This window comes from Pituophis catenifer, unplaced genomic scaffold, assembly GCF_029215685.1.
Source record: "Pituophis catenifer annectens isolate HBS135680 unplaced genomic scaffold, rPitCat1.0.hap2 SCAF_4, whole genome shotgun sequence".
Taxonomy (NCBI): domain Eukaryota; kingdom Metazoa; phylum Chordata; class Lepidosauria; order Squamata; family Colubridae; genus Pituophis; species Pituophis catenifer.
In genome coordinates, this window is record NW_027256884.1 from 37,075,729 (window position 1) to 37,100,629 (window position 24,901).

Below are 24,901 nucleotides of genomic sequence, written 5' to 3' on the forward strand. Positions count from 1 at the left end.
ATGATAATATTAGGGAGCTGCACATGAAGCCTCTTTAGAAATGCTACAAACATTTTGAAGGAAATACTTACTGTGGATCATGCTCCAGCATGACTGATGCCTTCATAACATCCTTTTTATGCACAGGTCCTATATTAATTCCAGCATACTGTCAGGAGACAAAGGAAAAAAACAGCTTGCCGTTAATATAAACTCCGCAAGTAACATCTAACAAAATAATGACCAAGAAAATGACCAGAATCTTGGGTACTTACTGGCACTTCTGAAGTTTTCAGAAATTCAAGTAATGCTTCTAAAGATCCCAGGGTAGATGCCTGGACATAAACCCCTTTTTCTTCTAACTTTATGGCATTGAGTGTCTGCTTCAGTTCATGTATCAATTCATCCTTAAAATAAAAAATGATGCATTTTAGAAAACCTGCTTTTGCTTGTCCAACACTGAAAGTGGCATTATATACTACACGCTTATGAACAATGCACATATCAGAGTTATAGCTTCGTATTTACAAACATGCCACTGGAAGCTCAAACTACAGTTTAGATTGACAGAGAGCTCTACTACCAAAAGAGCAAAAATTGCTTGTGACCAAGGTCCCATTTGTAGCCTGAGAGTGGAGCCCCAAATTATTCCATGATAGTGATGCATTTGTGGAAGGATAGTGAATGTTAAAGAAAAAAATAGTAACTGTTTTAAGTCTTCCAGGAGCTAATTTTACAGGTTAAAATTCCCAAACTTTTTATTTCAGCGTAAGAATCAAATCCATAGCTTTTAAAAATGAAGAATGTTACGTTTTAGTGGTTTATTTCTATCTTCTCAAAACACAAAGTTAATTCACAAATACTTAAATTATTAGATTTTATCCCACCTTTTTAAATAATAATAAAGCTCAATAAATCTCTTCTTTCTCCAGGGCACAATGAAAAGTTCAATTCTGTGGTAATCAGTTTTTTTCTGCTTCTTTAATTCCCCATTAAATGTTCCAGATTCTAAAACGTTAGCAATTATTTTAATTCAATTCTAATTTTACAGAATTGTCCTTTTTTTTTTTAGCTAACATGTAATTTGAAACCTAATAGATTAGCCAGATGACACAGCTATATATCTATAAGGCCTTACTTTAATTTACCAATGATTTGGTAACTATATGAGAACAATAATTGCTTCTGATTACATCTCACATCTAAAAATTTAAAAGTCAACTATCAACCATTGAGAACTGTTACTTTGCTTCAATTTTTAAAAATCTGAAAACTTATTCATCCTTGTAATTTCAAACAACTTATTCCTGATTGTTCTACTTCAGCACAGTTCATACTGGGATTTTCTGGCTGCTGAAACTCCATTGAGATTCTGATGGGGATCATCTGTGCCTTACTTTAAGAACTGGAATTTCATCTTCTTTATAGGCTACAAGCAGGGGCAACCCAGCCAATGTTTTCTCCAGGTCCTTGCCAAGAATCTTTACTCCTTGTGCAGCAATAACTTCTTTGTGTTTTTCATATTGATTCTACACAAACAGAAAGATGAATAGTTATTTTTCTAGTTCTCCAATTTATCATCTTTGTTTTAATTACACTAAGAACCATCAAGAACTCCAGTCATTTAACTCTATTCGCTCATTTGACGAGATGACAGATACACTACATTTATTTCATGTGTATCCTACAATTAATGAAAGTGGAAGGAATTAATATGACAGAGCTGCTCAGTGGCATTATCAGAAATTAGAAGGTACTTCTTGAACAAAAATAACCATTAAATGTTCCAGTTTTTAGACTGAATATTTTCACAAGTATTCTTATATCTAAATTCAAAGAATACAATATAAAGGCACTTAGGTTAGATTGTACTGCACACCAGCTGTATAATGTTGTTCTTTCAGGACGTAATAGAAGCATTAGTTCACCTACACAAAAAAGTTCCCAAACTGATCAAATATTATGACAATAAATATTGTTCAATTAAACATTAATTTTAGAACATCCCTGCTAGCAAATTTTTAAATTATAGCAAAACAGAATCAAGAAAAAATGATAAAAATGACATACAACAGGTTCAACATTTCATAATATCAAAGAATATGACAAAAACTACTTGGAAGCTCCTTTTTCAGACTTTATCCTTTAAAAATCTGAATCTGTTATTTTTTGCTAATAGAAATTCAACGGCAAAGAGCATAGGTAAAATTAAATACTTTCACCCAGTATGATTGGACACAAAAATATTTCCCTAGCACTGCTTTCACAAATAGCACATTTATTGCAAAGTGTTATTACTGCAAAAATAATTTATCTGGGGGAAAGAAAGGATATATGACCTAGTAACATCATTGAGCAATTTACACACCATTAATTAATTTCAGAAACATTTTTTCATATGTTGCTTCCTTACCTTCACTCGTAATTCTTTCATGGGAGGTGGGAGCAAAAGGCCTCTTATTTGGGTTACTATGGGACCTTCTACTCCAGGGACAATAATGGTATCACCTTCCTTCAGCCTTCCATTAATCAAAATGACATCTATTGTAGTACCCATTCCAGGAAGTGCTTTGACCTAAAAGACACAGGAATATATGTCTTAAATGATCTGCCTCAATCCAGTTTGTTATCTAAGCAGCATATCAAAAGATTTTCTAGGTAAACATTACCTCCATAACCTGTGCTCTCAGCTCTTCACAGTGTGCCAGTCTCTTATTTAACATGGTTTGTGTCAATTCAACAAGAAGAGCAATTAAACTTCCCATACCATCTCCTGTATGAGCAGAGGTAGGAACCAGAGAAACAAATGTGCGGGGATCCTTATTTTCATAGTACAAGGCAGCATTCAAGCCCTAAAACAAGAAGCAGAGCATTACTAAAGCGAAAGAGTGGGGAGAGCAGGGGAAGGAATGGCTATATTCTGCCAAGTCAAAACAGAAACTAAAGATGGAAAAATGGAATGCATTATCTAATATCTATTACTCTCATATTCAAGTCATTCATCAGAATAACAGTCTTCTATTTCAGAGGTAACTGAAATAGTCACTGATGACTCTGTGATTCAAAAGATCTGCAAAAGATCCCATAGCGGGACAAACTATAGAGGACCAAATGATCTTGCAGATTATTTAAACCTAAATCTTGTAAGACTTTCACAGCAAAAGTAGCACCTTGACTTTGGCTAAGACAATTACCATTAATCAGCACAGATATTTCAACACAGAGGTAATTTGACACCTTAGTGCTGCTTCTTAGGGTGATTCATTCATACTGTCATATTGTATTCCAGACCTGCTCTAATTTCTATATCATCTTCAAGGTTTGCCCCTTGAGTAGTTGTCCAAGTTATCAAGGCATATGACATCAATATTAATGAATGTACTGGAAAATTATAATCAGAGTACTGATTACTATAAGTATCAAATCTAGATAAGATTCTTCCCAACAGCTTGATACAATTACATAACAGACTAGAGCCTTAAATTTAAACCTGAAATACATGTATATATACCTTATAAAAACAATAATTCTCACAGTACAAAAATATTTCCCTCTCTCGTTCTCCTCAAAAATACTATAGTCAATAGTAAAAAAGTATTGACAAATCCAGTATTACTTCACCATGTCTCTTCCCAGCAGAGATCATTCATTGGACAAGTAAGGATGTCTCCCTATCAAATTCAGGTCTGAAAGTTGGATTGGAACGGATCTTGATAATTGAGCAGCAGTGCCACTGTCTGCATCAAATATGTTAAATCACTAGAAGGTACCAATCTATAATTGTAAATTGTCCTGTCTAAGCCTGATTTCTTAGATTCAGCCAACCATTCCTATGTATACATCATCTGTTCTCACTTTCCTTCTTTCTATCAACCATTTGATTGTAATTTTTTTTTATTTTTTTATTTTTTTAATTTGATTTATATGCCGCCCTTCTCCAGAGACTCAGGGCGGCTTACAATGCGTTAAGCAATAGCCTTCATCCTTTTGTATATTTATACAAAGTCAGCTTATTGCCCCCACAAACTGGGTCCTCATTTCACCTATCTTAGAAAGGATGGAAGGCTGAGTCAACCTTGAGCCTTGGAGAGATTCGAACCAGCAGTAAATTGCAGGCAGCTGTGTTAATAACAGGGTGCGTAGACCACTGTACTATCAAGGCTCTTGTTTGATCACGGATGTTTAATGCGCTTGAGCTAGTTTTATCTACAGGAACTACAGGGTGCAAAGCATACTCGAAGATTAACCATTTTTTTAAACCAAATTGATACTCACCTGCTGGGCAAATTCTACTATGATGGCCTTAGCACGTTCCTCAAATTCATCCTTTGTGTTTTTTTTCTGTTTCTTCAAAGTGACAGCTACATCTGTATCTGGACTCTTTTTCCAGTCATACAATCTATCAATCTAAAGAAGACAGAATTCACCACTATTTAATATTGCATTATTCAGGCAGATCTATGTAGTAAATACTCTTTGTATGTATGGAAATAAACAAGCAAATAAACCATATGGTAATCAACATGTTCACACTCTGAATCTTCATTTAAATATATTCTCTTACATCACAGTCCTCTATTCCTTCACTGAAATAAGCTGATTTTTCCAAACAATTGAATACTAATGTGGAACAACTGAATGCTAAAGTCCTTCTTGCGAGAGAAATTTGAAGACTGTTTCTACGCCAGAGCTTCAAATACAGCTATTGGCCCTTTGTGAAATGTCCTTAAGAACCAATCATTTAAAGCAGAGGTGTCAAAGTTGATTTCATTGAGAGCCGTATCAGGGTTGTGTTTGACCTCAGGGGGGCCAGGATGTTTGTGGCTAGGGTGGGCTTGGCCAGATCGACATCAATCTTGTCAGGGGTGCCTGTGGTGACCCAAGCGCTCTGCCAGCGAAAACAGGCCCTCGAGCTCCGTTTTCAGCTGCCACGGCCTCTATTGCAGGAGACCATGGCAGCCGAAAACAGAGCTCGAGAACACGTTTTCACTGGCAGAAGCATCGTGGGCCAGTCCTTCACTGTTTCAAGGGTGGCCCCACGGGCCAGATCTAAGTACCCCGCGGACCGCATCTGGTCCCTAGGTCTTGAGTTTGACACCCCCGATTTAATTCCACTGAATTAAATCCACTTACATCGACATAAATATTTGCCATTCTTCTCATTCTCAAACACACAGAGCTATTCCAGACACAGAGGTCCTCTATTCCAACCCCCTGCCTAGGCAGAAAATCCTATACTATTTCAGACAGAGAGCGAACCATTCCTTTGCAAAAAGCATTCTTAAGCTGATATTCATTTTAGTACAAACCAATATTAATCTTTCATGTGCAGAAGGCTACAGTATGAACTCAGTTCCATCCACTCTTCCAAAAAGGACAAAATATTTATAGCTATGTTCACCTAATTTATTAAATACTAAAAATTATTTTATTTTCAGATAAATATAAGTACAGTAAACCTTTGATTTGATTAAGCTTCTATGCATGAGGAAATAGTACAACATAAATTGTCCACCTCCTAGTCTAATACTTCAACCACTGCAGCTATTTTGATATGTAAAGCATTGATTATGAATGTGTGAAGCACAATGAAGGAGATAATTGCTACTATATTCTGCTTACAGACTTCTCAAGAAAATCAAGCTGTGCTGGCATAGGAAAAAGACACTGAGCTATATTAAATACAAAAGGGCTTTTCTTAAGAAAAAAATCCATAAGAAAACAGCTGGTTTCTTACACTGTGCTAAATTATGCTTTAACAGTGATTAAAAGGTCACAATAAATGAGTTCACACATCCATAATCAATTCTTTACAGATCAAAAAAGCTTAGTTCATGCAACATACAAAGTCAAAATAGAATACATCATAAAATACAAACCCATTCAATGAAAAGGGACCTTACCTTGTTAAGTGCAACTATAAAGGGACATTTTTTGGATTTCAGCAGGTTTATAGATTCAATTGTCTGAGGTTCCAAACCATGCATGATGTCTACTACAAGAATTGCAATATCACATAGTGAGCTTCCACGATTTCTAAGATTGCTGCAAATTAAAAGGATATTGTCAACATAACAGAAAAAAGCATGATCTGTAGTTTACCAAAGAACAAATAATGCTTATTCTTAACACAAATTCTATTAAGTAAAAAGATTACAATATTGCTAAGTCTACATGTAATAGGTACGAGACAATACACCACTTAAAATACATAATTAATTTCTGCTTCTGCAACTGTTTTTAATATTATATATTACAAAATGTAACCAAAATGATATAATCAGCTGTTACCTAAAAGACTCGTGTCCTGGAGTATCAATGATCAGCATTCCTGGAATCTTGACTGTCTCTCTGTCGAACTATCATTGCAAATTATTAATTAATTTGATATTTAGGCAAACCAAATTTTTATAACGGTTTCATGCTTGATGACATTTACTGCAAATGTCCAATCCCAATCCCGTTTTAAAGTACATTAATATTTTAACTATTAATACACGTTAACAATCAATTAAGTAACTTTCAATTATTAGATGCAAGTGTTTTTAAGATCATAGGTTAAGGTGCTTTTATTGCTAAGTGCAGCAACAAAATTATTGTGAGCTCCATCTTTGTTGACATTTGCAAAATTACAAATGATTAACACAATAGGCATAAAAACCTCCATAAGGCAAGTAATTCAATTCTATGTAAGTATCAGGAAGGCCAATATTGCAGCTATATTTTATTGTATTCATGCAAATGTATAATATTTCAGTCAACTGAAATAGTCCTCTGAACATGGAACAAGTAAACAGAAACCTAAAAGTATTCACCATCAACACTAATAATGATCACAGGACAAGTTAATACTATTATGTGAAACACACATAAAGGGCTGAAAGGCTCCTACTTACAGTTTTCACCATCTTTGCTTGTTCATTAATGGCTTCAAGAGGAACGTTAGTTGCCCCAATCTGCTGAGTGATACCACCTGCCTCACTGTCTTGCACATGAGTATGACGAAGCTATATGAAATATACCAGAATTATTATGATATAGTGTGAAACAGTTCCCAACTACTACAAATGTTCAATTTAAGTAAAAGTCAACGGTTTGTTTGCTAGCTAGTGCTATACCTGAGCTTACCTTATCGAGGATTTTTGTTTTTCCTGTGTCTACATGCCCCAGCACACAGATTACAGGTGCTCGTAATTTTTCAGTATTTGCATTTTTATTATTTTCAATTCGACGTTTCTAAAATTAAAAAGAGAGAGTTTTACTCACCCATTAAGAATAAAGAACAAAGTGAAATGCAAATAAGTCAGATTTGAGAATTGAAATATTTTCAAGACCAATGCAATATCCCCAATGTTTATTAGCTTTCATTTTAAAATGAACCTCAAGATTTATAGGCTAGTTTACATCATAACCAAATATTTATACTTAGTTACATACTAGAATTCTGTATCAAAGGGGAATAATTCTGGCTGAAATTCGGAGCCCTCTCCAATCCATGGGGGAAAGCCAAAAAATGCTGTTTGTGAAAATGTTTAACTAAATACCCCAATTCGACGTTTAGCTTTGTCATATGAACGTTCTTCTTTAGTGCGATCATCATCCGAATCAGACTCTGAATCTGAACTTATTTCTTTGTTTAGCTTTTTTTCTACAGATTGTTTTGCAGTAGCTTGTGGGTCTGATTCCTTTTCATCTGAGGTTTTCTCTTCTTCACTTCCTTCACTTTCTCCTTCTTCATACTCTTCACTCTCTTCCATATCCTCATCATCATCTTCATCCTCATCTTCATCATCTTCATTTTGTTCTTTGACTTCAATATGGACAGTTTTTCTTTCTGATGAAAAAATACAAACGTTACTTAATATGATTCTTATTTGGTTCACCCAACTCTGCCCTGCCCAGGTATTATAGGGAACACATCACTGAAAATTCTTTTGAAGTTTGCAAAATATTACATACCATATAAAATACGGTATGTAATAAATAGATACACTGCAGACTCATTTCGCCTGACCTGCCACATATGCAAAGGGGCAACAGTGCATCAACAAGTCAAGAGACAGCTTATCCTCTTTTCTGTTATATTCCCACTATAGAAGATCTTGTTGAGAACAGAAATATGGCCCTTCTCTCAATGTTATCACTAGCCCTTCTCACCCAGTTGGACAGCTAGAAAATTTTTACAAATTATTAAACAGCTAAATATTAACAGAAAAACAAGCAACACATAAACAAAGTGAAGCAAAGTGCATTGCAGTTTAAAATATTCAGTTTGAAATACCCTTTTAATCTTTTTTACATGCTTGCTTTACTTTCTCTTACTAGAAAAAAACCCAAGGCTTTAATGAAAACAAACAAAAGTCTCACGTTCCTTGTAATATTCTGTTCCTTTTTCAAAAAGAACTTACCTTTTTCTCTTTCTTCATCACTGGCCATAGCTTCCCAGTCATCTAATCCTCCTTCTTCAGGTTCTTCCTCTTTTTCTTCTAAAACTAAACAATAATAGATTTTCTATGCAACAAAGTTTACTTCATAGTTTACCAGGCATTAAACTAATTTCTTACTGGCTGAATGTACACATTTGAACATTTTTCACAAAGATCATAGATTAGCCTCACACACAGATTAATTTAAGGAAATTAAATTAAGGTTCCTCAAAGAGCTGATTACGATATAGATAATGAAAGAGTGAATGCCCAATTTAGAACTGACCTGGTTCAGCTTGAAGATTAATCTCCTCTTTTTCAGGTACAACTGTTTCTACAGCTTCTTCCACTGGGGATGCCAATTCTGTAATTTCTAAAAAGTGCAATTTAAAATAATTAATTATAACTATTTTAAATGGATGTCATTGTTCAAGAAAAAAGCTCCTACAGCCATACTTACATTACATACTTCAATTCGCTTAAAAAAATATTCATACTTCTAGGAGACCCAATAACCACAGTCTCTAAAGGAAATCCATTTGACAGATAACCTACTATTTACTGCAGATTTCCCTACACTATAGGCACAGTAAATTATAATTCCTATGGTCTCTGCAGTAATGATATATCCATTTGATCAACTACTTTATGCATTAATGGCCAGTGCAGGATGCAACAATGAAAATAAATATCTGCAGATTCATAAAAGTTTTAATAACCCAAATAACAGAAATAACATCCTAATTATTAAGATTATAAATCATTATGTCAATTCAAGCTATAAATCAGAAACATTATTCTACACAAAATTGATCAATCTTTTTTAAAAGGCATAGAACTCTTCCATGCTTTTGCTGCATGGCTAAATTACATTCATTATCCTGTGAAATTCCAATTTATTCTGATACAAGCACATAGTAAATAATGTTTTACTCTTACTGAACATGACATATCATTTTCTTTTCAATTTATCTAATATGAAAGCAGCGAAGGAATGAATCATCACTTTGTACAAATCTATTTGGTACATCTCAGATTCTTGCATTAATATTTTAAAAGTCAAGTCAAGAATTTATAGAATCATAGAACGATAAGGGTGGGATGGAAGAGACCTTGGAGATTATTTAGTTCAATCCCCCACCTAGTGCAGGAATTCATTATCAGAACATCTCTTCTGTTTAAACACTTTGGGCAAAAGAGGTTCTCCCAATGGACCTCTCACTGGACAGCACAACCCACTAAAGAATATCCTTTGCTCTGTAAAGATGTAGCAAAGAAGATAACTTGAAGCACAGAAAGTAGTGACTGAAATGATTTAATCTTTTATTGATTTTTTAACCTGTTTCTGTGTCTTCAGTTATCCATAAACAAAATTATCACCTTCTTTGCTTTCTTGCTGCTGTTGCTTTTTTTTCTTTTTGTCTTCATATATGGGTCTTTTTTTTGGTATTGAATCTTTGGATGGCACCTCCACACCTGCACATTAAACAAAATAAATCTTCATATCAACATTTGATGACAAGTGACTGAAATTTGAAATTAACAAGCTAAGATAAAATTGGAGAAAAACATCTTGACTAAAATATAGTATATTAGTATATATAGTATAGTATATATAGACTAAGACTTATGACTTTTAATATGGATCAGTTAATCTGCTAGTGATTTGATTTTATACTGCTGTTTCTATTACTGAATAATAAATATTATTAATATTTACAGCGTACATTCAGTGGAAAAAATACAGGAAACTATAGTTAATAACAATAATTTCTATCTGTATGCTAAGAGAAGTAGAGCTAAAAAAAAAAGATGACCTGAATGGTAACAAAGAGCTACACATAGAAGCGCAGTGTAAGTCAATAATACTTTGGCTTACTAAAATAAAATAGGATTATTTAAACAAGACAGCAGACACTCGTTTACAATTGTACAACTTGATCTTAAGCAGATTTTGTCTGTAATAAATATTCACTTAATTCATTGGAGGCCATTCTGAAGTAAGAACATAGAATTGTGGTATTTCAGTTAATACTTTATACAATGTAAATAAGAATTGCAAAACCACAGCATTTCCATTAAAATGTTCCTGTGCTATCCTGACAAACATACTCTAATAAAACATGTATAATATTTTATCCTGTATCAACTTTAGTAGTAATCTTAAATTTAGTAGACTGGACAAAATTAATTAGATATAGAGACATAATAAACAAGAGAGGAATATTAAAAACCAGAAACTAATTGGAGCTGGACTTAGGAAGAGAAGTGCAATGGTGGACGTATCTACAGATAAGTTCAAAATATACAGAGGATATAAAAAAAGATCAGGTTCGACTAGAAGAAACAGAATTAGATAAAATCATATTATGGAATGAACGAAAACTAATAAGTAGATTATACAAGTTTCTAATACGGTATAAAATGGAAGAGGAAACAGTGAAAGACACGATGATCAAATGGGCACAAAATATTAACCATGTGATAGAATTAGAGAAGTGGGAGAAGATGTGGAAAACGAACATGAAACTGACAATTGCGACGGCATACAAGGAAAATCAGATGAAAATGTTTCATAGATGGCACCTTCCACCGGCCAGAATTGCGAAAATGTTCCCTACCAACTCCCCGAAATGTTGGAAATGCAAGACTGGCTATGGAACATATTACCATCAATGGTGGACCTGCACGATGGCAAAAAATTTTGGAAGAAAATTAAAATCTGGATAGTAGAAATAATTCAGAATTCAATAGAGGGAAAACCGGAACAGTTTCTGTTAGGCATTTCGATAGAAAATTATACCAAAGAAATACAGTACCTTATATTGCATATATTGACAGCAGCACGTATTGTGTATGTGCAATATTGGAAGAAAGAAACAGTACCAACGGAAGAGGATTTAATTAAAAAAATCCTGGAATGTGCAGAATTAGATAAATTAACTAAAGAAATTAAGGGGAAAAAAGAATCAAAGTATTATAAGGTCTGGAGTAGATGGTATGAATGGTTGAAAAGTAAGGAAATAAGTTAAATGTATGAAGAAAGGAGGGGGAAAATGTGTATGATCTTTTGTTAGTAAAGAAGAAATGATATAAAGTAAAAATGAACGTCAAATAAGTTAATACTTAAATATCTGTAAATATTGATGTATAGGAAGAATAGACCGCTGTATGTAGCTGAAAAGAAAATGATATTTTATTTTTTGTTGTTACTTCTTGTTGTTTGTACATGTTTGATTTTAATGTTGTTTTTAATGTGTTTAAAATAAAAAACTTTTTAATATAAAAAAAAATATTTTATCCTGAACAGGATGAAAATTAGAAAATTAATATAAAGAGCAATCCTTACCCTGTGCTTGCAGCAACTTAAGAGTGACCTCTGCCCTGGCTTTGGATTCCCTTTGAGATTTGGTTAGAAGTTTTCCTTCCTTCTTCAAACGTTCTTTTCTCTCTTTTTCTTTTTGTTTTTTTCTTTCCTTTTTTTCTTGTTCCAAGCGTTCCTACAAAAATCAACTTTTAGCTACTTTATGACTTCCAGTGCACGTGGTTGGAACTTGGCATGCAAGAATGATAAGGTAGCAATGCTGCACACATTCATTTGGGAGTCACATTTAGATTTCCCTCTAAATGTATATAGCATTTATTACAAATATATTAACATGTAATTCAATAACAAATAAAAATCAGAATTAGTTATACCCATAGCTTAATGATTTTCAATACAGAAAGAAAAAATTACATGGCAAGGGATTCTGAGTATTTTTGCCTTTCAAAGCCAAAAACATATAGAGACAAAGTGTCTTCTCAATCTAGGAAAAGATGTAATACCTCTTCTTTGCGTTTGGCTTCTAGCTCTTCAAGTTGTCTAATACGCTCCTCCTCTTCTCTCTTTGCTCTTTCCTCCTCTTCTTTCAGTTTAGCCAAGGCTTCTTGCATTGCTTTAACTGTGGCCTTACTGGGACCTTTTTTTTTCTCTTTTTCCTTTTCATCTTTCTCTCCTTTCTTTTTCTTTTTATCTTTATCCTTTTTCTTTTTCTCACCTTCATTATCGTTGACTAAAAAGGAAAGTTAATTATTGAAGCACAAGACATAATTATGTATCAGAAGAACTTAAAAAGTAACAAAATTCAGACACGCTTAAACTCTTGGTATTTTTTCTCTCCCACATTACTCATGATAGCTTTCAAAACTGTTGAGCATTAAAAGCAGCTTGAGGGGAGCCATTTTTTATGAAAAGAGCCTTCTTAGATACTTTATTAGATGCAAAGAAAAAGCATTTGCTTTTAGCTCATTTTACGTGAATATACTATGAAATCAGCAACATGAATGATAACTAGGCAGCATTCAATTAATTTTAACCACAGAATAGGTTTAAAGAAAAAAGGTCACTGATGAGTCAAGAATGGGTCCAAACTATCATCAGTGCAATTCATTATATTACATACTGAAACCTGCAAAACCCTTAATAGTGAAAAATTAATTATAAATCCTCTTCTTCCTAAATACATCTTTCACAAGCAAACCCAATTTCTCAGTGTACATATAAAACATTTCTCGGCATATTACAAGATAACAGAAAAACACTTAGTCTCCTCTGAGACAATTTTTCACTCCTTACTTTTGTTGAGAAACCAAGTAGATATATATATATATATTAATCTGCTTCTCACGTATTTCCCAAATGTTACTAACCTTCTGCTGCTTCTGGAGTCTCTCCCTTTTCCACAGTGGCAGATGTTGACAGCTGATCTGATGCAGTCCCTTTGTCAGTCTTCTTCAGCTTTGACTGTTCTTTATTAGCTTCCAAGTCTTCTTTTTCCTTCTGTTTCCTTAATTTAGCCTTCTCCTCTTCCCGTTTTTTCTTTTCTCGTTCTTTTTTTTCTGCCTTTTTCTGAGCCACAGTTTTGATTTTAAATGAAGAGTCATCCATGTCATCACCGCTTTCAGTCTCAGCCACTAGTTTTGCCTTCTGATTTTTCTTCTGCCCTTTTTTTGCCTGTGAGCCTTCATCCAATTCATCTTCACTCCCACCAGAGGACACAGGTTGTGCACACTCTTTGTTCTTCTTCACAATGCCAGCGTCATCTTCTTCAGAAAATTCGTGTTTATTACCTGATTTCTGAACTTTTCCTTTCAAATTTTTTTTCAAATCAAAATAATCATCATCATCACTCTCGGAGAGTACTTCTTTCTTGGGTTTGAGGGACTTTTTAGATTTTTTTTCTTTGTCCTCCATTTCTTCACTGCCATCTTCCTCCTCTAAGCTAGCCTTTTTATTCTTGCCTTTCTTCTTTTTATCATGTTTTGACATGCTAAATTCTTCATTTTCATTCTCTACCTGATAAAAAAAATTAATGTCATAAATTGAAAATAATAATAGAAACCTGTACATATGATTTGTGATCATTACATTCTCTGACTATTGATCATAAACAAACAAAAACACCTCTCAAAAATATATTTCCCTCTATTTGGTTGGGAACGATGGGAAAAGAAATCTGAACAAATGCTTCAGATGGTACATTAAGCGAAGTTGTATAGTGCTTTTTGCTGAAGATCTTGCATATGTAAGTTTTGTTTTCATGTGGCAAAGGAACCTTCGAGCACAGCACTGCATATGTGAACTTTTTTTCTGCCTGGACTGTATTCAATTGCTCCTGAAAGGATATTTCTTTGGAATATAATTTGATAAATCTTAAATCAGTAAGATTATTAGACTGCTCTCCCTTTTCTTGGTACTGTTGTCTTGTACAATGTGATAAAAATTCAGTTTCAGTAACGCACCTGATTAAGTTCATATTTGTGAGAAGGGAACGTAGTTGCAGAGAGAGGGGAGGAAGGAGGGATAAATTAAACCCATCAGCAGCAGAACCAGGGAATAGATTAGGAGGGGTGGGGCAGGACAATCTTAGCAGTGGTCCCCAAAGGGCAAGCAGGCATATACTTTGTAGAGCCAGACCCAAGATCATAACAACAACAAAAGGATGTACGATTGGTATAAGGAAGGTATCTGTAGGAAGGATGTGGGAGAGAGCAGCAAAACATGTTAAGTAGGGGTGGAAACGAACATTGTCTTACCTGAATGTTCCTTTTCAGAGTACTGCGACTGCAGTCCATAGCTGGGTTCCTTCATCATCACTTCATTTTTGACTGGGTGATATTTCAAATTGATCTCTCTTCGTCCTGTGGCCACGCCTCCTACTCCCATAATGCACCAGTCTTTGAACGAAGGCGCGACCACCTAATATCAATCCAAGAAACGACAGTAGGAGAAAAACAATAACAAGTCCAGTCCCGGCTCAGACACCAATAGTCAAATTTGAGAAAAAACAGGGGAGGGGATGGACTGCAGTCGCAGTACTCTGAAAAGGAACATTCAGGTAAGACAATGTTCGTTTTCCAGAGCACTGCTCCTGCAGTCCATAGCTGGGATATACCCAAGCTCAGAAAAAAACAAGGGCGGGAGACTAAAGACCCCCGGAGTCCTGCGCCACAAGAACGCTTTGCAGGACTCGACGGCCAAAGGAAGCCTCAGCGGAGGCAAAGGAATCCACCCTGTAGTGTCTGATAAAAGGTGTCACCGAGGACCAAGTGGCGGCCCGGCAGATGTCAGAAACAGAAGCCTGTGTGGCCCAGGCAGCAGACGTCGCCGCACTACGAGTAGAGTGAGGCAAAATCCCAGACGGAACCTGCCTGGCCTGGCGTTCATAAGCTGTAGAGATGCACGCCTTAATCCACCTGCCCACGGTCGATGGAGATATTTTCTGGCCCAATGATCTCGGATGGAAAGAGACCTTAGGCTTCTGTTCTCCGGAAGGATTCAGTCCTGCGAATGTATCGACGGAGAGCCCTCCATACGTCAAGGGTGTGCCAATCCTTTTCATGCTGGTGTTTGGGCGACGGACAAAAATCCGGCAGGATTAGTTCCTGGGCACGATGAAAATAGGAATTCACTTTCGGCAAAAAAGCTGGATCCAGGCGAAGAACGACAGTGTTGGCGTGGAAGATACATAAGTCCTTCCTTATTGACAAAGCTGAAAGTTCCGATATCCTCCTGGCGGAGGTAATCGCCAACAGGAAAGCCATCTTAAAGGACAAGAACTTAAGCGAAATAGAACCCAACGGCTCGAAGGGGGGAAGCATAAGCGCTTGAAGGACAAGGGAAAGGTCCCAGGTCGGGTAACGATGAACAGGGGGTGGGCGTAAGTTCATAGCCCCATGCAAAAATTCCTTGAGTAACGGATGCTGAGACAAAGAAGGGTAAGGCGGGCACCGAATGACCGTGGACAACGCAGCGGTCTGTCGACGAAGAGTGGATGGCGACAGGCCCTTGTCCAGGCCCGATTGTAAGAAACAAAGAATGTCAACGATCTGAGCTGACGTAGGGTCCACCAGGTTGTCAGCACACCAGGTGCAGAAGGCCCGCCAAGAGGACTCATTTATGCGTGAAGTAGACGGTCTTCGAGATGCCTGAATGGTAGCTATGACGCAGTCGGGTAGTCGGTCCCTTCGCAGGATGACCCGCTCAAACGCCATACGGCCAATTGGAGCCACCTGGGATCTGGGTGGACGACTGCCCCTTGGCACAGAACGAGACGGTCCGGCGGAATCTGCCATGGAGGAAGTACAGACAGAGCCATGAGGTCTGCGTACCATGGTCGACGAGGCCAGTTGGGAGCCACAAGGAGAAGATCCGCCCGTTCCTCCAACAACTTCCAAATCACCTGAGGGATCAAGGGAAACGGAGGAAAAGCATACAAAAGACTGGAGGGCCAACGGCAGCGGAGCACGTTGTGAGCCTCCTCTGTCGGATGCGGATAACGCATCACAAATCTGGGGAGCTGGGTATTCGTCGGGCTGGCGAACAAGTCCACAATGGGGGGGGCGAAGATGGTGGCGGCTTCTCGAAAAACATCGGGATCCAGTTGCCATTCTGACTGGTCTATCAGTTGTCTGCTGAGCCAATCGGCTCGGACGTTGTCCACGCCCGAGATGTGATCTGCCCTCAGGGACAGAACATGGCTCTCGGCCCACGTCAACAACCTCTCCGCCTCCAGCATCAGGTCCCTCGATCTCGTGCCCCCTTCCTTGTTGATATGGGCCTTGGCGGTAATATTGTCCGTGAGGACGAGGATGTGCCGGCCTTGCAACAGTGGCTGAAAATGATGGAGAGCAAGACGAATCGCCCTCAACTCCAACAGATTGATGCTTAGCGTCAGATTTGAGGGGGGAGAGATACTTTGTGTAGAGAATCGCTGCGACCCGTGCGTTGAAAGGGGAGCATGAACCACTGCAATGGTCTCGTGTGTCTGCGTGCCCACGGTACGATTGAAAAGCATGAGACCATTTTCCCCAACAGTTGGGACAGCTGGAGAAGGGGAACTGAATGCCTGGATTGAATGATGCGAATCAGATTGCGGATGCTCTCGACCCTGTCCGGAGAGAGGAAGATCTGGCCCCGAACAGAGTCGATCACCGCTCCCAAATGTTGGAGTGCAGTGGACGGGAGAAGGTGACTCTTTGGAAAGTTGATCGAGAACCCGTGGTCCTGAAAAAGCTCGATGACAAGGGCCAGGTCCCGAGATGCCTGACTTCTGGAAGATGACAGGACCAGAATGTCATCCAGATAGCACAATACTCTCACAGGAATCATTCGGACAGCAGCCGCCACGACCACTACCAGTTTTGTGAAAGTCCTTGGAGCAGATGACAAGCCGAAGGGCATCGCACAGTACTGATAGTGGTCCTCTCCAATCTGGAACCGTAGATATTGACGGTTGGAGGGAAGCACCGGAACACGCAAGTACGCCTCCCTGAGATCGACCGACTGAAGGTAGTCGCCACGTCGAATCCCAGCCAGGATGGATCCCAGGGAGTGCATCTTGAATCTGCGGTAGAGCACCTACAGATTCAACTGCTTTAAATTTAGGATGGCCCTCCAACCCCCCGAATGTTTTGGGACCAAGAAAAGGGTGGAGTAGAACCCCTTGCCACGTTGATCCGGTGGAACTGGTTCTATTGCATGGATGTTGAGAAGGTGGAGAACCTCTTTCCGCAATAGCAGCTCCTTGTTGGGGGACAAACGGGTTGGACAGTGGATGTAACGGGATGGAGGACGACCTAGGAACTCGATGAACAGGCCGGAGGACACCATTCGAAGAATCCAAGCATCCTTGGTTGACTGTTCCCATCGGCGGCTGAAGAGCTGTAGGCGACCGCCAATGGGATCCTGCAACCCGCAATCATTTACCCCTGCGGGACTGTCTGAATCCTGAACCACGGAAAGGATGTTTGGCCCCGTTGGACTTGGACCTGTCCCGAAAACGCTGTCTATCCGAGGAACGGTCGGCTCCAGAGAAGAAGGTACGGTGGGAATAGGGGCCCCCGGACCCCGACGAAGTCCGAAAGGGCTGGCGTTGGGTATAGGGGGTGTAGCGCCGCTCTGGCCTGCGGTACGAGGACGCCGGCATAACCTTCCGTTTGTCCTTGTCCTCAATGAGAACAGGATCAAAGGCGGAACCGAAAAGATTCGGGGCGGTATATGGAGCCGCTGCCAACTTCCATTTTGCTTTGGCGTCGGCTCTCCAATTTCTGAGCCAAAACAATCTGCGAGAAGTCACGGAAGAGGCTAAGGCCCGCGAAGCGAATTTTACCGAGTTCAACAAGGCATTCGCCAAGTATTCGGTTGCGGCTACTATTTTGTTTATGTCTTGGTGAAGACGCGTATCTTCAGGGGGAAGCCGCTCCTGAAGTTGCCGCAACCAAAGCAACAATGCCCTGTTGAAGAATGACGTAGCCGTTGCAGTCTTAATAGTCCAGGCAAGGGACTGATGTTCCTTACGAAAGGAAAGCTCAGATTTCCTGTCCTCAGATTTCAGACCATCCAAGGAGTCCAAGGACAAAAGCGAAGAAGAGGAAAGATTCGCAATCGGAGGGTCGACCAAGGGCAGGGCCAGCAAGGCGTCTAACTCCGGGGCCCCACAGTATAGTTTTTTGTCCAGGCTAATGGGACCCATCATGGAACCCGGCTGAGACCAGGGGGACTGTAGAACATCTGAAAAAAGTTGAGGACAGGGAATAAAATCCCTTCCTGGTTTCGATGACGAGAACAGAGCATCGTGAGTAGTCGACAGAGAGGACGGCTCCGCAGATGGGACCCCCATATTGGTGGTCTGGCGAGCCTTGTGGAGCAATGATTTAAATAATGAGGGCCTGAATAAGCCGGAGAAGGCAGGAGTGTCCGGTGGAAGGTTCTCATCCTCCGAAAATTCCATGTCCTCCATCATTTCTCCCTCATGGTCGGACTCATCCGAAGAAGCGGGGGCCCTCCGAGACAGTGATTTTGAGCGCACGTGAGCCGTTGAACGAGGAGCAAAAGACGAAGGAGGCTGGGTCTGCTGCAGAGAGGACTGTTGCATCCCTGCTGCCAGCAGGGAGGACAGGGCATTGGACAACATAGCCTGGAGGTCTGGTTGAACGGGCAAAAGCTGACCATCAGGTCCCCGAAGCCCAGCAGCAGTCGGCGTGAAGGTCGCCTCCGCCCGATGCAGCTGCGGGGCAGGGTTTTCGCTGAGACCAGCTGTAGAGACATCCGGTAAAGATAGGGAAGCCCCCCTGGAGAGGCCGCGAGGAGTACCAGTAAGCGCCCTGGAGGTGGCAGAGACACTGTCCAAAGCAGGGTCACTCGGAGCGGGTGCTGCCTCAGCAATCGATGAGGAATGAACATTGGGCGCCAGCTGATTGTCGGTTGGGAAGACAGAAGCCAATCTGGCTTGCCTGGCCTTGTCATATTGCCGTTCAAGGGCCCTATGGCGACGCTGGGCGTCCTTATCTGCTGCCAAAGAAGGCCTATGCTGGCGAGAATCAGCAGAGGTAGAAGTGGAGCGTCTCTTTGAGCTCGCCTTATGCCTGGTCTGCTCCCTAGGAGGACTAGATTCCATCTCCGGGTCGGAAGACAAATAGGAGTCCGCCATCTTGAAGAAATAACCAGGAAAAGGCGCTGGCCCTTGCCAAGAACAGTATTATTATTATTAGTATTTTTTTTATGTATATATATATATATATATATATATATATATATATATATATATATATATATATATATATATATATATATATATATAATTTTTATTTTAGTTGTTTTTCTTTTTCTTCTTTTTTTTTTTTATTGGTAGAAAAAAACGGTAAATAGAACTATATACAGCAGGCCACATTCAAGGTAGCAGTCTATGAACTGTAGCAGGTGGATCAACTCTGCCCAGTGATGTGGCTCAAAGACCAGTCACGAAGTTGCCAGGCTAAACCTCAGGCCAGTCCAATTGGGCAGCAAGGGAAGCAGATTAGGGCCAAAGGAGTAAATAAACTGCCACCGATAGCGATACACAAAATGGCCGCCGAAGTAGCAGAAAGGCAAACGGCCGCCAAGGGCTGTCAAAATGGCGGCCGCAAGTTCAAATACAGTTGCGAGAGCCGGCCAGGCATTATGAGCAGCGGCGGCAAACCTCCGACGGCAAGGCAGGAGTCAAATAGTCACAGGGAATTAAAGGCGCCGCCCGAAGGACGGACGCCGAGACCACTCACCACCTGAAGATCGCAGAGCAGCTGAAACCAATTCCGCCGATGAAGGGAAACTCAGACAGCCGATCCAGGCGGGAAGAATCGTCAGCCAAAAGGTGGAGCAACGCTGCCCGAACCTCAGAGCCTGCAGGGCGAACCTTGCAAGAAGCTCCGGAGCCGCCCCTATGAGAGCCAAAGGAATGAATCCAGGGTGTGTTGGGGGCGAAAAAACGGCTGCTCGCAAACCCCACACTCACACCGGCGGCTGAGAAGGAAACAGGGAGCCGCCCTGAAGGGTCGGGATCCCACGCTGCTGTCTGACAGCCGTCAGACGCTCCGGGGAGGGGCGGCCTGGAGCCCCAGGTCCGTCGCTCACTCCCAGCAGCTTCACCAAAGGCTCTCACCGAACGAGGAGGTAATCAAATGAAAAATAAAAGCCTAAGCGCAAATCTCTAAAAAATATTCTAATTTAAAGACACGAAGAGAGAAAAACCACACCAGTCTTCAGTGACTGAGTGAAAAGACTGGTGCATTATGGGAGTAGGAGGCGTGGCCACAGGACGAAGAGAGATCAATTTGAAATATCACCCAGTCAAAAATGAAGTGATGATGAAGGAACCCAGCTATGGACTGCAGGAGCAGTGCTCTGGAAAAGAGGCAGGTAGAAGAATTGCAGAATTGGGTCTAAAGCCAATGGCAGCAGGGTTGAAGGCCGGATGGCCTGTAGTCAGGATGGAACACAGCAGGAAGGAAGGCAGGAAGACACTTGAGATAGTTGCCCTATGAGGGAAGCAGAGAGCTACACAGATTCCATGGCTGGAAAGACATAGGGAAGAACGTGACAATGCTGACCTTTAGGCCAATAGCAGCAAGATCTGGAAATAGTATCTGGAGACTTTGTACAGGATGGTGGTCAGCTGGTCAGCAATAGTCTGAGGCAACTATTATAGAAGAGAGCACCGACACCTGAGGCTTGTAAAAACCCTTTTTGCAAGTCTTCTAACAAAGCTGGACTGCTGTAAGAACTTGGACCAAACTGACCGGATAGGCCAACAGCTATACCATTGTCTTTCTTTTTCTCTGACTGCCAGATTTCTCTTGGTGATAATGTGGATAGGCTTTCAAAGGTTGGCAGGAAATAACAGCTGCCTGATAAGGTGAATGGCAGCACAGAGCTCTGCTTTGCAACATCATCCTTTGGCATCTTCCTGCTTCACCCCCTTCCCCTTCTCACAGGTGACCTTAATTGCATTGAGTTCTGCCACCACTGCTAGCCTTGGGAACAACTCTGCAGAGCACCCACTTGTCTCCTCTCAGTCACACAACCTGTGCAGCTCCAAGCCCACTCAGAAAAGAGTTGCCCAGTCAACTTAGTGCACCTTTCTTGACAGGAGCCTTCTTCCTGGTCCTTTTTTTTTTTTTTTTTTTTGCTTGGCACACCTCCCCTGGTTCAAGCCCCTCAACCCAATAACCTGTTCCTCAGAGCATTTCTTTGCTCTTTTCAGCAGCTGTAGCCCATCTCTGGGGGTCTTTCAGGAGACTCAGCAGGTCATGGATGAGGATCTAGGTAGGGTTTTTTTTCCCCCAAGCCCTGCATTCCTGAGGCAAGATTAGGTACAATTGCTGAGCATGAACATAGACAAGAGCTACCATGAAAAAAATTAAATTGCAACACAGGGGCTGCGGCTGAGCTTCCTCCTTCAGGGTGCCATATTTGCACTAGCCAGGCAATGGATACCCAGACCTACTTCTCAGGAACAGAACACCTAAAGCTTCATACAGGACTACTGTGCTCCCTGGCAACCTGGCACTGTACCAAATTCTGACAAGGCTCCAATTTTGCAGGCAGAAAGGGGATAAAGAATGGAATAAGGATGCCATTTAATGCTAAACAGATAATTGCCATATTCAGTAATCCTAAAAAAAGTTTCATTAGCACCTTCAAATGAATTCATCCAACTTCCTTCATCGTTAATTCATTGGAAATCAAGGAAGCAAAGTAAATGCAGATGATACATTATGCTTCAAAGATCAATAGTCGAATATTTCCTTTCCTAATAGTGTTAGATTAAAATCTAACTTTGTTTACTCTATAAATATATCAGTTTACACTAATATTGATTTTGACAAGTAAAGGGAATTGAGATTTAAGTTATATTCTGATACTTTTCTGTGTCTGGTTATATGGACTGCAAGCAAACTTTCCCACTGGTGAATTTAAAAATTTGTTTGGATACAAATGAAATATATGGACATTCCTTAAGCATTAAAACTAATGGGAATGAAATAAAATGTAAATTAATCTCGGACTTATATTTAAAACATCTTATTCAGTCATACTGCTTGCATCATTTCTATAAGGTATTAACTTTCTCTGACAAATACAACCTTAAGATTTTCGTTGTGTGTACTGCATTACTTTTTGGGAAAACTGGGTTTAATTTCCTGTATTATCATATGATTTTCTCCTCAACTTAAAATGTGGTAATTCAATGTAGAAATTCATTTTGTGTATATGGGATATGTTACAGAAAGTTTAAAGGATGGATGCAATCACCAGGCTTCTCATGATGCAATTTAGACATGGGAACATGAAGCTATTGACTTTTACTACCATGGCCACATTTTAAGTCCAAGCAATTGTCAGCTTTATTTTAGATTGAGTGCTATTGGTTAAGGATATATATATTCTACTTTGCTATATTTCTGATATGTGAAATATATTTAAAAAATCAAGATGTGGATTATGTGTGAGAAAGAATTATGCAATACTGAAGGGACAAATTACAAATAACTTAGAATAATGGAATACTGATATGCATGAACTGTCAACAGTATTTTTTGTTTTTGTTTTACAAAAAAAAAGCCCTTTGAGCAATCTGGTCAAATGCTTTGGAGCTGTTTGATTCACAAGATAACTTTCCACACTACTTTCCAGGCAGATGGTTAAATTTCAGTATTAAATTATTATAGTGTTTCCCGGTGAATTAATCTGACACAAAAGATATACAATGTTTTAAAATTTTGAGCACCAATTTTGCACAATTTTTACCTTTGCTACAACTGGTTCTTTTTCAACGCTCCCACCTTGTGTTTCTAGAGACAGCTCTTCCAACTCTTTCAGGATATCATCTTCACTGCAATGAGAATGATATTACTTAGAATCTGTTTATATACTAAGAAAACAGAAGTCAATAATTGAGTAAGTCTGATAACAGAATCAAAGAGTTGAGAGGGACCTTGGAAATCCTCTGGTCCAACCCTCTACTCAGATGATCCTATACCATTTCAGACAAATGGTGTTTAAAGTAGTGCTGTTCAGCAGTCTAAATCATAACATTCCTTCTCTTTCATCTTATTGAAACTGCCCGAAAGATTTTAAGGGAAGGAGAGATATAGGAGCGGGTGAACTCTACAGGATATACTCTGCCATACTTTATTTTCCAAACTTGAATGTACCATATAAAACACAAAGCAAGTTAATGTATCTATGAGGTTCTCATGTTCCTTCATCTGGAAAACTAAAGAAGAAAATTAGAGTAGTGCGCCAGTTCTGTTTCTCATATAATAGTTGCGCAGTGAAACTAAAGAGAAAATGATAGTTTGATAGCCAATAAACACAGATGAATAGAGAAGACAAGGCACTTTGTCTTGGCTGAACAACTCAGTAGGATGCTACCGAAACATTTCCGCAAAGACGCTGCCAATGCTGAAAGCGCCAATAACACTACAGGGATGAAAGACTCTATCATCCATATCACAATTCTCTTTCAGTTACCATTAAATGCACTTTTATAAGCCTTGACTCCAAATAAAGCTTTTTATCCCCCTTCTCCAAAGCATGTTATAAGAATATTCACAAAGTCTGATTCCATGTATCTAATCTAATTTGTATCAGAACTATGAAGGACACGTTTTGAACTTACTCATAATCCTGTTTTTTCTTTTCTTTTTTCTTCTTGCCTTTAGATTTTTGAGGCTCCTGTTCCTTGGCAGCACCTGCACCCTCTATTTCAGCAGCAAGGGCATCAAGATCTATATCATCTTTGGCACTAGAACAGCACCGCAAAAAAAAAAAATCTTATGAAATGTGATACTGTGCTTGAGTCTAAAACACGTTTTTAATAATTACAATATATCACAGAAGTGAGTACACCCCCCAAATTTTGTAAATATTTAAGTATATCTTTTCATGTGACAACACTGAAGAAATGACACTTGGCTACAATGCAAAGTAGGGAGTATACAGCTTGTATAACAGTGTAAATGTGTTGTGCCCTCAAAATAACGCAACACTCAGCCAAAATTGGTGGCAACAAAAGTGAGTGCATCTCTAAGTGATAATGTCCAAATGGGGCCCAAAGTGTCAATATTTTGTGTGGCCATCATTATTTTCCAGCACTGCCTTAACCCTCTTGGGCATAGTTCACCAGAGCTTCACAGGTTGCCACTGGAGTCCTCTTCCACTCCTCCATTTATTTATTTATTAGTTCGATGTATATATGCCGCCCTTCTCCGGAGATTCAGGGCGGCTTACAATGCATTAAGCAATAGCCTTCATACTTTTGTATATACCTGCTTAGTAGGGCTTTTGGCCCCCCTAAGCGGTGTTCTTTTTTATACAAAGTCAGCTTATTGCCTCCACAAACCGGATCCTCATTTTACCTACCTCGAAAGGATGGAAGGCTGAGTCAACCTTGAGCCTGGTGAGATTTGAACTTGCAGTAATTGGAGGCAGCTGGTGTTACTTAACAGCACTTTAGTCTGCTGCGCCACCAAGATATGGTGGATATGACACTGGATATGACGCTGAGCATGGGCACTCAACTTCTTTGGTCGACCATGGCGAGGCCTATTCTGAGTGGAATCTGTCCTGTTAAACTGCTGTATGGTATTGGCCACCGTGCTGCAGCTCAGTTTCAGGATCTTGACAATCTTCT

At 39.6% G+C, this 24,901-nt stretch overlaps 1 protein-coding gene across 2 annotated transcripts in view; it reads right to left on the bottom strand.

The window, feature by feature from the left end:
* Positions 1–24,901, bottom strand: part of EIF5B (eukaryotic translation initiation factor 5B) — a 34,290-nt gene that overhangs the window by 4,949 nt on the left and 4,440 nt on the right. Inside the window, exons 2-20 of one of the 2 annotated variants that reach the window (XM_070943362.1) lie at positions 23,888–24,013; positions 23,014–23,098; positions 13,098–13,743; positions 12,234–12,460; positions 11,755–11,905; positions 9,786–9,881; positions 8,692–8,778; positions 8,388–8,465; positions 7,524–7,813; positions 7,108–7,215; positions 6,876–6,986; positions 6,271–6,338; positions 5,883–6,024; positions 4,255–4,386; positions 2,649–2,831; positions 2,393–2,554; positions 1,377–1,508; positions 255–386; positions 72–148 (exon numbers count right to left, since the gene is read on the bottom strand). In XM_070943362.1, coding sequence (XP_070799463.1) covers positions 72–148; positions 255–386; positions 1,377–1,508; positions 2,393–2,554; positions 2,649–2,831; positions 4,255–4,386; positions 5,883–6,024; positions 6,271–6,338; positions 6,876–6,986; positions 7,108–7,215; positions 7,524–7,813; positions 8,388–8,465; positions 8,692–8,778; positions 9,786–9,881; positions 11,755–11,905; positions 12,234–12,460; positions 13,098–13,743; positions 23,014–23,098; positions 23,888–24,013 — 3,033 coding nt within the window. Of the gene's footprint in view, positions 1–71; positions 149–254; positions 387–1,376; positions 1,509–2,392; positions 2,555–2,648; positions 2,832–4,254; positions 4,387–5,882; positions 6,025–6,270; positions 6,339–6,875; positions 6,987–7,107; positions 7,216–7,523; positions 7,814–8,387; positions 8,472–8,691; positions 8,779–9,785; positions 9,882–11,754; positions 11,906–12,233; positions 12,461–13,097; positions 13,744–23,013; positions 23,099–23,887; positions 24,014–24,901 lie in introns of both variants that reach the window. The other variant, XM_070943361.1, reaches the window with a different exon arrangement.